This window comes from Carettochelys insculpta, chromosome 6, assembly GCF_033958435.1.
Source record: "Carettochelys insculpta isolate YL-2023 chromosome 6, ASM3395843v1, whole genome shotgun sequence".
NCBI classification, from domain to species: domain Eukaryota; kingdom Metazoa; phylum Chordata; order Testudines; family Carettochelyidae; genus Carettochelys; species Carettochelys insculpta.
Window position 1 is genome coordinate 69,695,599 of NC_134142.1, and position 12,878 is coordinate 69,708,476.

Below are 12,878 nucleotides of genomic sequence, written 5' to 3' on the forward strand. Positions count from 1 at the left end.
ATCAGCAGTTGTAATACAAAGGTATATTAGGATACTGTAGGTCCCCTAAATCCGGGGAAATTGGTGTCCTCCAGGTGGTTTTTCATCCTCCTTGGCTGTCAAACTAGATTGGCTAGCTGTTTGTTTTAGTAAAGAAGGTCACATGATATTATTTCTGTTTCTTGATTATGACTCACTCCAAGAGTTCTACCCATCACATGTAAGTATTTGTGACTGAAAATTCAGAATAGTTGTGGAAGGTGTGTAATGCTGTAAATTCACTGTTTTGGCAACCATTCCTGCTGGTACACTTATGCACTAGAATATATCTGGGACTTGAATGGTGTTCAGTCAAATGACAAAACAAATCCCAAGTTATAATCACACAGATCACTGCAGTCTGATTCATTAGGCTTTGGGAGAAGCTTAATTTCCTCTATTCTCTGCATCCCTTGAATAACTCCCTGCCAAAGGTTTGCCCTGCCAGGACTGTGGTCATGCAGGAGGCCATTTAGCCCCTGGCCTCTTAACAAAGTGGATTTTCTGGCAATGTGACCTGTCCATGTCTGCCCCCGTCCCCCAACCTCCTAGTTTTCCCTACATCCCAGGTTTTCATGCTTAGATACACACTGGCAGATTCTGGGAAAGGCTGCAGTGCAGAAGCAGTCAGAGAAGCTAACTGAATATCAGGTTTCTCAGAAAAGGGATTAATAAGAAGACGGAAGTTATCATATTGGCTCTGTGTAAATCCATGGTACACTCACACCTCAAATATTATGGTCAGATCTGGTTGCCCCATTTCAAAAAAGGATCACCTGAGGCACAGAGGAGGAAGCAGCTCTATGCGCTGCTGCACCTCTCTTCTCCCTCTCCTCCTGCTGGGGAATGGCAGCATGCAGAACTGCTTCCCTTGAAGCTTGGAGTGGTGCCTGAGAAGAGCAGGAGACATGGGCCCATGTGTGCCTCTGGGATCAGGGCACCAAGTAAGCATCCATTCCGCAGACGCAGCACCTCCCCTCCGGCCTGGCAAATCCTTTTAATCTGGTGTATCCTGTTTCTCAAGTGTATATTGGAACTGGAAAAACGTACAGAAAAGGTCAACAAAAATGATTAGGGATATAGAACAGCTTCTGTATGAACAGAGTTTAATAAAATTGGGACTTTCCAGCTTGGAAAAGTGACAAATAAGGGGGGATATGATTGAGGTCTATAAAATCAAGACTACTGTACAGAAAGTAAATATGCAATTTTATTTATTCCTCATAACACAAGAACTAGGAGTTACCAAATGAAATTAATAGGTAGCACGTTTAAAACAAACAAAAGACAGCGTTTCGGTCGACAGTGGACAGTCAACCTGTGGAACTCTTTGCCAGAGTTTGTGAAGCTCCAGTCTACCTCAGTGTTCAAAAAAGAACTAGATAAACTCATGTAGGACGGGTCAATCGATAGCTATTAGCCAGGAGAGTCAGGGATACAAAACCATGCTCAGAAGTGTCCCTAGTCTGTTTACCAGAAGGTGGGAATGGGTGACAGAGGATGGATCACATGCCTGTTCTGTTCACTCCTGTGAAGCATCTGGCACTGGCCACTGCCAGAAGAGGAAACTGGGCTAGATGGACCATTGGTCTAACCCAGTAAAACCATTTTTGTTAGACTTATGGGATTGGAAGAGGACTTGGGAGGTCATCAAGTCCAACCCCCTTCCGAAAGCAGGACCAATCCCAATGAAATCATCCCAGCCAGGGTTTTGTCAAGCCAGCACTTCCTCTAGGGAAGGAGATTCTCCCATCTCCCTAGATAACCCATTCCAGAGATTCACCACTCTCCTAGTAAAATAGTTTTTCCTAATATCCAACCTAGACCCCTCCCACTGCAACTTGAGACAATTGCTCCTTGTTCTGCTCTCTGTCACTACTGAGAACAGCCTCTCTCCATCCTCTTTGGAATCCCCCTTCAGGTACTTGAAGGCTGCTATCAAATCTCCCTACTCTTCTGTAAACTAAATAAGCACAGATCCCCCAGCCTCTCTTCATAAGTCATGTGCTCCAGCCTTCTATTCATTTTTGTTGCCCTTTGCTAGACTTTCCAGTGTGTCCACATCCTTTCCATAATGGGGGCCCAGAACTGAATGTAATACTCCAAATGCAGTCTCATCAGTGCTGCATAAATGGGAATAATCACTCCCTAGATCTGCTGGAAATCCTCCTCCTAATGAACCTCAGTGTGAGGTCAGCCTTCTTGGCTACAGGGGCACACTGTTGACTCATATCCAGCCTCTCATCCACTGTAATCCCCAGGTCTTTTTCTGCAGAATTGCTGCTTAGTCAGTTGGTTCCCAGCCTGTAGCAGTGCTTGGGATTCCTCTGTCCCAAGTGCGGGACTCTGCATTTGTCCTTGTTGAACCTCATAAGATTTCTTTAGGCCTAATCCTCCCATTTGTGTAGGTCTCCATGAGCCCTATCCCTATCTTCTAGTGTGTCCAACTCTCCACCTAGTTTAGGGTGATCCACAAATTTGCTGAGGGTGCAATCCAACCCTTCATCCAGGTCATTAATAAAGATGCTGAACAAAACCAGCCCCAGAACCAACCCTTGGGGTACTCCGCGTGATACCAGCTTCCAGCCAGACAGAAAGCAGTTGATCAGTACCCACTGAGCCTGATGATCTAGCGAACTTTCTGTCTGCTTCATAGCTCTCTCATCTAAGTTATACCTCTTTAGCTTGCTGGTAAGGTTACTGTGGGAGACCGTAGCAAAAGCATTGCTCAAGTCAAGGTATATGTCATCCACTGCCTTCACCATATCCACAGAGCCAGTTACCTTGTCAGAGCAGGCAATCAGGTTGGTCAGGCATGACTTGCCCTTGGGGAATCCATGTTGACTCTTCCTGATCACTTTCCTCTCCTCCAGGTACTTCAAAATGGATTGATTCCTTGAGGGTCCCCTCCATTATTTTTTCCTGGGACTGAGGTGAAGCTGACTGGTTTTCTGGCCAGATTCTCCTCCTTTCCCTTTTTAAAGATGGGCACTACGTTTGCCTTTTTCCCCCCAGTCATCCAGGACCTCCCCCCAATCATTACAAGCTTTCAGAGATAATTGCCAGTGTTCTTCAATCACATCAGCCAACTCCCTCAGCACCCTTGGATGTGTATGATCCAGCCCCATGGATTTATGTATGTCCAGCTTTTCTAAATAGTTCTTAACTTGTTTTTTCTCCACTTAAGAGCTGCCCACTTCCTTCCCATTCTGTTCTGTCTTGTGCAGCATTCTGGGAGCTGACCTCATGTGTGAAGACAGAGGCAAAAAAGCATTGAATACTCCAGCTTCGTCCACATCATCTGTCACTAGGTTACCTCCCTCATTCAGTAAGGATTCCATACCTTCTCTGACCAGCCTTTTATTGCTAACATGTCTGTAGAAACCCTTTTTGTTCCTTTCACATCCCTTGATAGCTGCAGCTCCAATTGCACTTTGTCCTCCCTGATTAGACTCCTGCATACTCGAGCTATATGTTTACACTCTTCCTTAGTCATCCATCCAAGTTTCCACTTCTTGTAATCTTCCTTTTAGTGTTTAAGCTCATTAAAGATTTCTCTGTTAAGATTTCTTGCTGCCTACTGTTTTTGCTTTTTTTACTGAATGTCAGAGTGATGTGTTCCTGTGCCTTTAGTAAAATTTCTTTAAAATACTGCTAACTCTCCTGGACTTCTTTCCCACTCATGTTCATGTTCCCAGGGACCTTGCCCATCAGTCATCTGTTAGAGGATCTGATTTAAATGATGACATGCCACAGTTTAGTGGTTCTGCAATTTCACTTTTGAGTTCCTTCAGAACTTTTGGGTGAGTACCATATGGTTCTGTTGTCTTATTACTGTTTAATTTATCAGTTTTGTTCCACAACCACCTTTAATGATACTTCAGTCTAGGACAGTTTCTCAGATTTGTGACCTAAAAATGATGAGTCAGGTATAGGAATTTTCTCCACATCCTCAGTCATAAAAACAAATGCAACTAATTGATTTAATTTCTCTGTAATGGCCTTATCATCCTTGAGTGCTTCTTTAGCATCTTTGTTGTCCAGTGACCCCATTGATTGGTTAGCAGGCTTCCTGCTTCTTATAGGTTAAAGCAATGTTGCCATTACTTTTTCAGTTGGCTAACTCTTCCGTCACATTTTTTTTTACCTTTCTCATTATACTTTTGCACCTCGTTTACCAGAGTTTATGTTCCTTTCTGTTTTTCTCAATAGGATTTAAATTCCACTTTTTAAAAGGATGCCTTTTGCCTCTAACTCTTTCTTTTACCTCATTGTTTTGGGACAATGACATTTTGGAGTCTTTTTTTTGATTTGGGTTATATATTTAATTGAATATCTATTACGTTATCTTTAAAAGGTTTCCATGCAGGTTGCAGGGATTTCTTTTTTTGCCACTGTACCTTTTTAATTTCTTTTAAACTGGAAGTCCTCATTTTTGTGTAGTTAACCCCTTTAAGAAATTAATTGCTACCATGATTGGCTGCTTTGGTGGTGTTCCCCCTCCCTATTTCAAGAATGTTAAATTTTATTGTTTTATGGTCACTATATTCACCTCTTGGGCAGATCCTGTTCCACTTAGGACTAAATCGAGAACTGCCTCTCCTGCTGTAGGTTCCAGGGCTAGTTGCTCCAAGAAGCAGTCATGTGAGGTGTCAAGAAACTTTCTCTATCCCTCTCATCCTGAGATGATGTACCAAGTCAATGGGGGATTTCAGCTGTCTCCATATTACTGTTGAGGGTGTTTTTTCTTTTTCTATGAGATTTCACTGCCACTGTCACCTTTCTGGTCAGGTGTTTGGTAGCAGTCCCCTACTGCTGTATTCTGGTTATTCAAACATGGAATTATTATCCATCAGAGATTCTATGGTATGGTTTGAATCATTTAATTTTTTTACTTTGACACCTTGCTTTCATCACATATAGTGCCACTCTCCTACCAAAATGATCTATTCTGTCCTTCTGACGTATTTTGTACCTGGTATTACTTTGTCCTCTTGATTATGCTCATTCCACCAAATATCTATAATGCCTATTATATCAATACCGTCATTTATGAGAGGCCAGCAAGTTCACCCATCTTAATTTTGAGACTTCTAGCACCTCTGTATAAGCATTTTTGTCAGCCGTTATATGGTGTAATTGAACGTGACTCTTTCATGTTGCTCTTTCCCATCAGATTCTACCCATATTCTAGCTGTGAGCTCTATGAGACGTGCGTATCTGCCTTAATAAATCTTCCCCTAAAGAATGTCTGTGTCACGGTGATGAACCCCTCTGCACCTGTTGGCTTTCCTTTGGCCCTTAGTTTAAAACTTCTCTATGAACTTTCTAAGAGATGGGGGTTCAATTGAATGTTTATCTAACATTCACTAACAGCTCACTTCTGTATGGTTTTATGCTTATGTGTTTTTGACTGTGACACTCTCGCTGCTGAGCAACCTTAACATTAATAATGCTTTGTCTGGTAATAAATTGATGTTGACTACCAGTGCTAATGGCTGTGCTAGAGTTCTTGTGTTAAAGGTAGGATTGCTTCAAGAGAACACAGCACAATAACATGGAGGAAGCCTACACTATTCAGCAGCCTAGGTAGTAGGCTAAAGCCAAAAACTCTAGGAGATGGCATTTCACCTACATGCTCTTGGGCAGGGAGAAAAACTCTCTGCCAGGATAGCCAGTTTAATTTTGTATTTTTCTTTTCTCAGTGTTTTTAGAGCATCTTGGAGGATCTGCCGAAGGAGACAAAGAGCTTTGCCATGGCAGAGCTTGCAATGGATAATAGCAGTTTTGTGGATTGGCAGAAACGGTGTCTTGCACTGGAAACCCAGCTCTTCAGATTTCGCCTGCAGGCTAGCAAGATCCGAGAGTTACTAGCTGAAAAGGTGAGGACAAAGCTACGTATTAGAAAATATCTACCTATCTATTAGGAGGCTATGTGATGGCATCAATGAGCAAGAACAATCCATCAATTGTAGTACATGGACTTTGGACCTTTTACACTTTGGTCACTTTAATAATATAAAGAGTTTTATGGTGAAATGGCTCCCAATGTGGTATAAAGTGGTATTAGTGTAATTGAAAATTGGGTCCTGTGCATCTGATTTACTGTAACATCAGACTCACATTTGGTGCAAAAGCTCCTTGATAGTTCAGAGGAATTTAGTACAGTAAATTCCTACTTTATGCATCTTCAGGTTGCACAAAACTCACTTTAATGCGAGTTTCACACAACTTGAAGATGAGTGGCTGTCAGCTTGCCTAGCTTCCCGCAGCAGTGAGAACCCTTTCCCCCTGCCTTTCCAGAGCAATGCTAGGCACTACTCTGAGAAGGCTTTTAGCTCACCTAGCTGCCTGCTGCTGCAGGCAGGCTAAAACCCCCTTCCTAGAGCAGTGCTGCCATCAAGCTGACAGCAGCCCTGCTCTGGGAAGGTAGGGAGGAGGATTTTAGTTACCTCAGCTGCCCGCTGCTGCAGGCAGCTAGAGGGGCTAAAACGCCCTTTTCTCCCCACAGAAAGAGGTCACCCCCCATAGCCCCAGCTCAGCCCCAATAGATGCAGGGCGCTCCCAGTCCTAACCCGCACGTCGGACTCCCAGCCCCTGCTCACTACAGCCTTGCACGGGGCTTGGGCTCCAGCCCCCTGCCCACCACCCCCTCGGACCCTGCTCCAGCCTCCCCAGAGCCCACCTTCAACACCCACATGTCCCAGCTTAACTCCACCCTCCCATCCCCGCCCCCTGCAGCCCTAACCCACCCCAGACTTAAACCCTTGGCCCAAATCCCACTACTCAAGCCTGCCCCCACCCCTGACTTATCCAAAATTTGGGATACACGAGGTTTGCAATGTGTCCTGAGGGACTACTGTATTTTGCTTTTTCTGCTGTGGAGACCTCTGTTCAGATTTTGTTGCAGGTCAAAAATGAAAGGAGTTTGCCAGGCTCATCCCAGGTTGTTGTTTGTCTCCACCACCACAAAGTCAGGCACAACTGGCAATTGTTATCCAGGCAAATAACTCTGACTGCTGCAGGTCAGATGCAATAGCAGAGTTGATGCTGCAGGTCAGGATTAGGCTGATGTTAGAAGAGCTCTTGGTGTTCAGAACTGTGCTGCACTGTGACATTTATGTCAGATTCTAGGCCCGAACAATCAAGGGGAACTACCACTTTGCACTGGGAGGCATTATCGAAGCTGTAGATGGAAATCTTGCACAGCACCTTTGTGTCTTGAAATACGACTTTAGTCTCTCTCTCACTTTCAGGTCCACTAAATTTAAAAGAAAAAGGGCGGGGGGGCTGGGGAGCAAGTGAGAAGCAGTTCTTGCAGGTGATATTCTTTGGTGTCCTCTTTCCCTTCCCAGGTTGGATTTCTTTTTCTCTGAGATTGTATTTTTTAATTAATGCATTCATGTTTTGAAGAAGGAAAAATCATCTGTATGGAAAGTGAAACTGAAATACTTTGGTAACAGCAGGTTTATTTGTGTTCCGCAGAAGGCTACAAGTCAAAGCTCATTCCTGGCACTCTTCATGTGAAATAATTTTCTGTTAGTGTAGCACTATTAACTGCCTTTCTACAGATTCCCACAAAGCATAAAGGACAGGATTAACCTTTAGAAATTAAGAATGGTACTTCCAGCTACATGCAGTTTTACTGGGACTTCTGTTTATTAGCCTCGTGCCTGATTAATTCAGCTTATACTTTCTTTTGATTCCCTTATTGGATCCAACATGCGGGTTACGATAATCTACGTGCGTTTAGCTAATCAGTTATTTGTATGGGGTCCAGTTTTCTTCAGTCAGAGCTAAGTAACGGCAAGCTGCAAACATCCTTGCACTTAATCTGTCCCTGATGATAGTTGTGACTCTTATTTGTATATTCCTTCAGAAAGCAGGGCTATCTCAGCCCATGCAGTGACTTTCAGCCTCACTTTCATTTTAATTACCTATGCAAAGGATTGGCAATGGGTTTTGCCAGGCCGTGGGTTGGGGGACCTTGCAGGACCCTGGGCAGTGATGGGGAGAAGGCTTGGTGTCAGACCTCAAGCAAGGGGAGGGATTGAGGCAGCCAGTTAGTGCTGCCCTGATCCTGCCTCTGCTTCTCCCAGATAGCCCACAGCACCTGTGTGGGGCTGCAGTGGTGATTTAAAGGGACGAAAAACTCTGATCCTTTTGAATTACTGTGGCAATGACCCTCTTTGCTCCCTCCCTACCCATCATCAGCCCTGAGTTTGCACTATCATGGTATAAAGCATTCAAGGCCTGCTCACGCCACACTTCCTACAGGTCTGAGAAACTCTCATCTCACTTCGTTTTGGGAAGGCAGCTTCTGAGCTGAGCATCCCTGGGACATGTCCATGGGTAGGGTTACCATAGAAAAGAGAGGACACCCCTGGCAGGGAGTGTATTTGTTGTATTAATGTGTTATACTATATCTAGTTTATTAATACATGAGCTGGTAAATATTGATACTGATACACTCCCTCTTAGGAGTGTCCTCTCTTTTGAAAGTTCAAATATGGTACGCCTTGCAGTGGGGAGACTTTCTAACCAGTTTTAAAGCCAGTGCAGCTATACAGGCTTTGAGCACTTCATAGAGCCCAAGCATAGGCCTGCTTTTGAGGCAGCCAGATCAGCTTTTATAACACCAAAGAAATCTAAGTCTTACATCTGTGTTTAAAAAAAACAAACCATTTCTTAGTTTTTCCATGGAAATTCTTAGATTATCCACATCAAACTAATGAAGCTGTTTGTTAAATTTCCTTCTGGGTCATGAACACACCGTAAGCCTGTTTGACTCTACCCTTCACAGACGTTTGAGGAAAAGCATGGCCAGGGCAGTGGGATAGAGTCATTTTGCTTGAGAGAGCCTCCATTACAGAAGGGGAAGTGACTGTGGGGCTAATCCAGCCCTTCAGTCAAACCAATGGGTCCTTTGTTCCCTAATCTCAACTGTTTGGTATAGTGATCAGGTTACTCTGTAACCAGCTGTATGGCTTTGTGATGTGGTTTGCTGAAAGGTCAAAGAGCCCCCCATACACTTAATGCATATCAGGACGGAAGAAGAGGGGAGGACAAGGTAAGGATCAGGTTTCAGGACTTGAATTTGCTTGTCCAAGGGAAATTTTACAGTACACGGTGCCCCTGTTCAATTTACATTTCACCATCTGAGCTGGTTAGGTGGCCTCATGCACGTGTTCCTAATCTCTCTGAATTGGAAAACAGTCTTGCAGACTTACAGTCTCTTACCAGTCCTGTAGCAACTCTGGTAATTGCTTATTTGGAAAGGAGATATTAGGGGAACATTTTTTTTTACGGAAGTCAATAAGTGTTCTTTTTGAGGAAAGGAATCCTACTGTCTGTTTTTTGTTTGTTTTTGTCTTTATTTCAGCTCTTCCTCCCTCTGTCTGTCCTGCTCCTTTCTCTTTTCCCAACTTCTGTCCCACCTCTGCTACCTCTCCAAACCCCTATCCCTGCCTCTGATGAGAATGTCTTTTTCTCCTTCACAAAACAGGTTTCTATTCCAGCTTGTACCTCTCCTTCCCATGGTCCCTGGACATTCCTCACTTTTTGGCGGCTGGCTTGTCCTCCTTCTCTTCAGCTACTATTACAGTCCTCCTGGCTCTTCCTTACCATGAAGACTCTGGACAACATAAAAGCAGCTGAAAACAAGGAGGACCAGCATGATGTGACTGCCCAGCATTCTGCAGGTGACCAGGAAGTGCCTCATGGATACCCTTGTAGTCATGAACCTCCATTTGGGAACCACTAGCTTACGTTAAATGAGTTAGCTGGGCATGTAGGGGACAAATGCTTACAAATATTTCCATTTTTTCAAGGGAAATAAGTTAAGCAGCCATCCCTTTTTGCATTTACAGCCTGACCATTCTAGTACTGAGATTCTAAAAGTGAAATTGACCAGTTTAGCATTACTGAACAACTAAAGTGAAGTGAAAATGGTGTGATAAAATTGGCAAGAAGTTTTATAATATTTGATATTTTTTTCTTAGACTGTAAATTCTTAGGGCTAGGGCCAGTCTTTGTACAATTCTTAGCACAGCGGGGTTCTGGCCCATGACTAGTCTGTGACCTGGCCCCAGGTGCTATGGTACTACAAATAATAGTGAAGCCTTGCCTGTTAGCATCAAGATAGCATTAAGAGAATCTCTTCTTTCAAAAATGTGTGGCCCCTGTAGCATCAGAAAAAAAATATTGAAAAAGTGACCCACTTCTTATATATTATTTTTGCTATATATAGGGTTGGTCTGTCTGGACAAGGTTCTACCATGTTCCCCCCCGCCCCACACACTGTCTGGGCAAGGTTCTACTATGTTCCCCCCCAACACTGTGCTGGCCCCAGCCTCTCCCCTGGCCAGTGTGGGGCCCAGCCCAAGCCCCCAACAGACACACCCTGCACTGTGTGAGCCCCAACCTCTCACCTGGCCAGCACGGGGCCTGGCACAGCCCCCCAGTGCAACCTCCCTGCACCATGCCAGCCCCTTCCCCAGCCTGGGCAGAGCTCGGCCCAGAACCCCAATGAACCCCCCCCCACACCATGTCAGCCCCTCCCACAATGGAGACCCCCCCCCCCACACACACCATGCCAGCCCCAGCCCCTTCTCTGGCCAGAATGGGGCCTAGCCCAGCCCCCTGCAACAGACCCCTCCCCACCATCTGCCCTAGCCCTTTCCCTGATCAGTGTGGGCCTGGCCCAGCCCCACCCCCAACAGAGCTCCTTCACTGGCCAGCATGGGATCCAGCCCATATGCTTTGGATGTGTATTACAAAAGGTTTCTGACTAGAATTTTCTTGCAGCCCAACTTCTGCTTGCAAGCGGAGCTGCAGCAGGGCCTCTAGTGTACTGCTGACGACTCAAAAGCCAGAAGGGAAATAAAGTAAATTTTGGTTTTTAAGCCAATCTAATGATATTTGGGGGCTGGTCTGATTCATGATTTTTGTACCTTTGTGCTTGGCTGTACTCCACATTTTACTGTGCAAATAAGAGGAGGTTTCTGGGTACAGTTAAGGAAATCAGTCCTGGGTATCTTTGCTTAAAACCAGGCCACTTACAGCCCCAGGCTGGGATTTCCTTCTCACTGAGGCAAATCCAACTAGCCACAAAAGTACCTCTGCTAGTCCCGCTGGCCAGTCAGAAGCCACACAAGCAAACCCACAGATTTCCCAGCTACTATACCAGCCCAGAGCAACAACCCCCAAACTCAGTTGAGAGGTCCTTAAAACCTATTTCGCCAACACCCCAAAGATTCTCCCAGGCCCCAAAGGGTCCAGCCACAGAATATGTACTTGCATCTTACCCAGATCACCGAGCAAATGAGAAATCCATTAGACTCTCTAAAATCTAAAGGTTCACTGACAAAGAAAAAATGAGTTAGAAAAATCGTTAAAGCAATACTTTACATACATCAATTACAGTTATTGATGCAGACTAGCAATGTTCTATGCTGAGTCATAAAAGTGTACCCCATAAGGGGTATGATTCCAGGTTACATATTTTTGGAACATAGATCCTTGGAACAGGAACAAGAACAAAGACAAAGGCCAAGATGGATGCTGCTAGGCCCATTCTATAGTTCTCTCGTGTGGAGGGAAAAAGCCCTTTCTCTTTCCCATCAGGCACGGGAGAATGGGAATCACCTGACCAGGTGGGCTACTGTGCTGTATTGCTGTTTGTTGCAGCCCAGGAGGAAAGTCCCTCATGTGTGTATTGGCCCTCTGAGCCTTTGTTTAGTCCATTATCTTGGCTGGAGTGGAGATCCACCTCCCATGGTGAGTCTTAGCACTAAAACAGTTCCAATACAGCTACAGAGCTAAAATCTGTAACTTTACATGCAAACATGGCACAGACATATAAGTAGCATACATTGATTCAGGGCATCCTCCGCTTTCATTAGATGCCTCACACGGCCCCCCGACACAATGTTTGGTGCCAGTAGATACAATGGACACACAAAGTGGCTTCCATATTCAATATAAAAATCCAGTTATGTCACACACCCCATGCAAAACTGATGCAGGAAGGGATGCCAGTAACATCACTGAATGCATCTCAGGGCATTCCCATGTTTTGCTCTGGGTCCCTACAGCTTCTCATCCAGTATTAGAAGTACCAATGTTTGATTTGAATTGTTCATGAAAACATTGCTTGTCAAACACAAGCTTCATCAATGCAGTTACAGTCTCATTATATCCTACTACCAATTTAAAACAATGCTCAGTTGGAACAATAGTGGGTGAGGTCTGTTTTTGCAGCATGGCTCCCACGTATCCCATGTGTTCATGCCCAGAGATGCACAAAAGAGTGAATTTATCTATGCAGGTTCTGGCAAATGTTTGGAATTTAGTAATTATCCAGTAAATGAATATACAAATGTCTCCTGTAGTGTATGACCCTTGGTATTTAGCCATAAAAGCAAAATAGTCGTGTGCCTCAGTTTCCCCTTCCATACCCCACAATAGGTTTGGAATGCTCCCTCTCAGGTGAGAGGTTACAAGTCTAGTTACGGGCAACAACAGTGATGTTTCAGAAGTACAAAGACCTTCAACATATAATCTATGCTTATACATCAATGTCAACATGTTACATGCTTTTTTGAAAACACTCCGTGCATGGTTCACTTTTACAATTTTTGGTAACAGCAGCACATTAGTCACAATAGCTAACATCAATAGGAAGAACAAATTCATAGCATTTGTACATTCATATTGCGTCTTGTTACAACACAACCTTGGTGTAACATTCTTGAGATTCTGGCAAGGCTTTCAGACTGAGTAATCTATGGTGCTGTTTGTAACATAGGGAATGTTTATAAAGTTAATAACCTAGTATTCTTTCCATGATGTTTTGGAGA

At 44.3% G+C, this 12,878-nt stretch overlaps 2 protein-coding genes across 2 annotated transcripts in view; one reads left to right on the forward strand and one right to left on the reverse strand.

Moving 5' to 3' along the window:
* TMEM229B (transmembrane protein 229B) overlaps positions 1–12,878 on the reverse strand; it is a 193,545-nt gene that overhangs the window by 115,666 nt on the left and 65,001 nt on the right. The window lies entirely within an intron of this gene.
* The window catches only part of PLEKHH1 (pleckstrin homology, MyTH4 and FERM domain containing H1), an 84,953-nt gene continuing 77,813 nt past the window's right edge, over positions 5,739–12,878 (forward strand). The window contains exon 1 of the mRNA XM_074997210.1: positions 5,739–5,900. Coding sequence (XP_074853311.1) covers positions 5,775–5,900 — 126 coding nt within the window. The 5' untranslated portion in view covers positions 5,739–5,774. The remainder of the gene's footprint in view (positions 5,901–12,878) is intronic.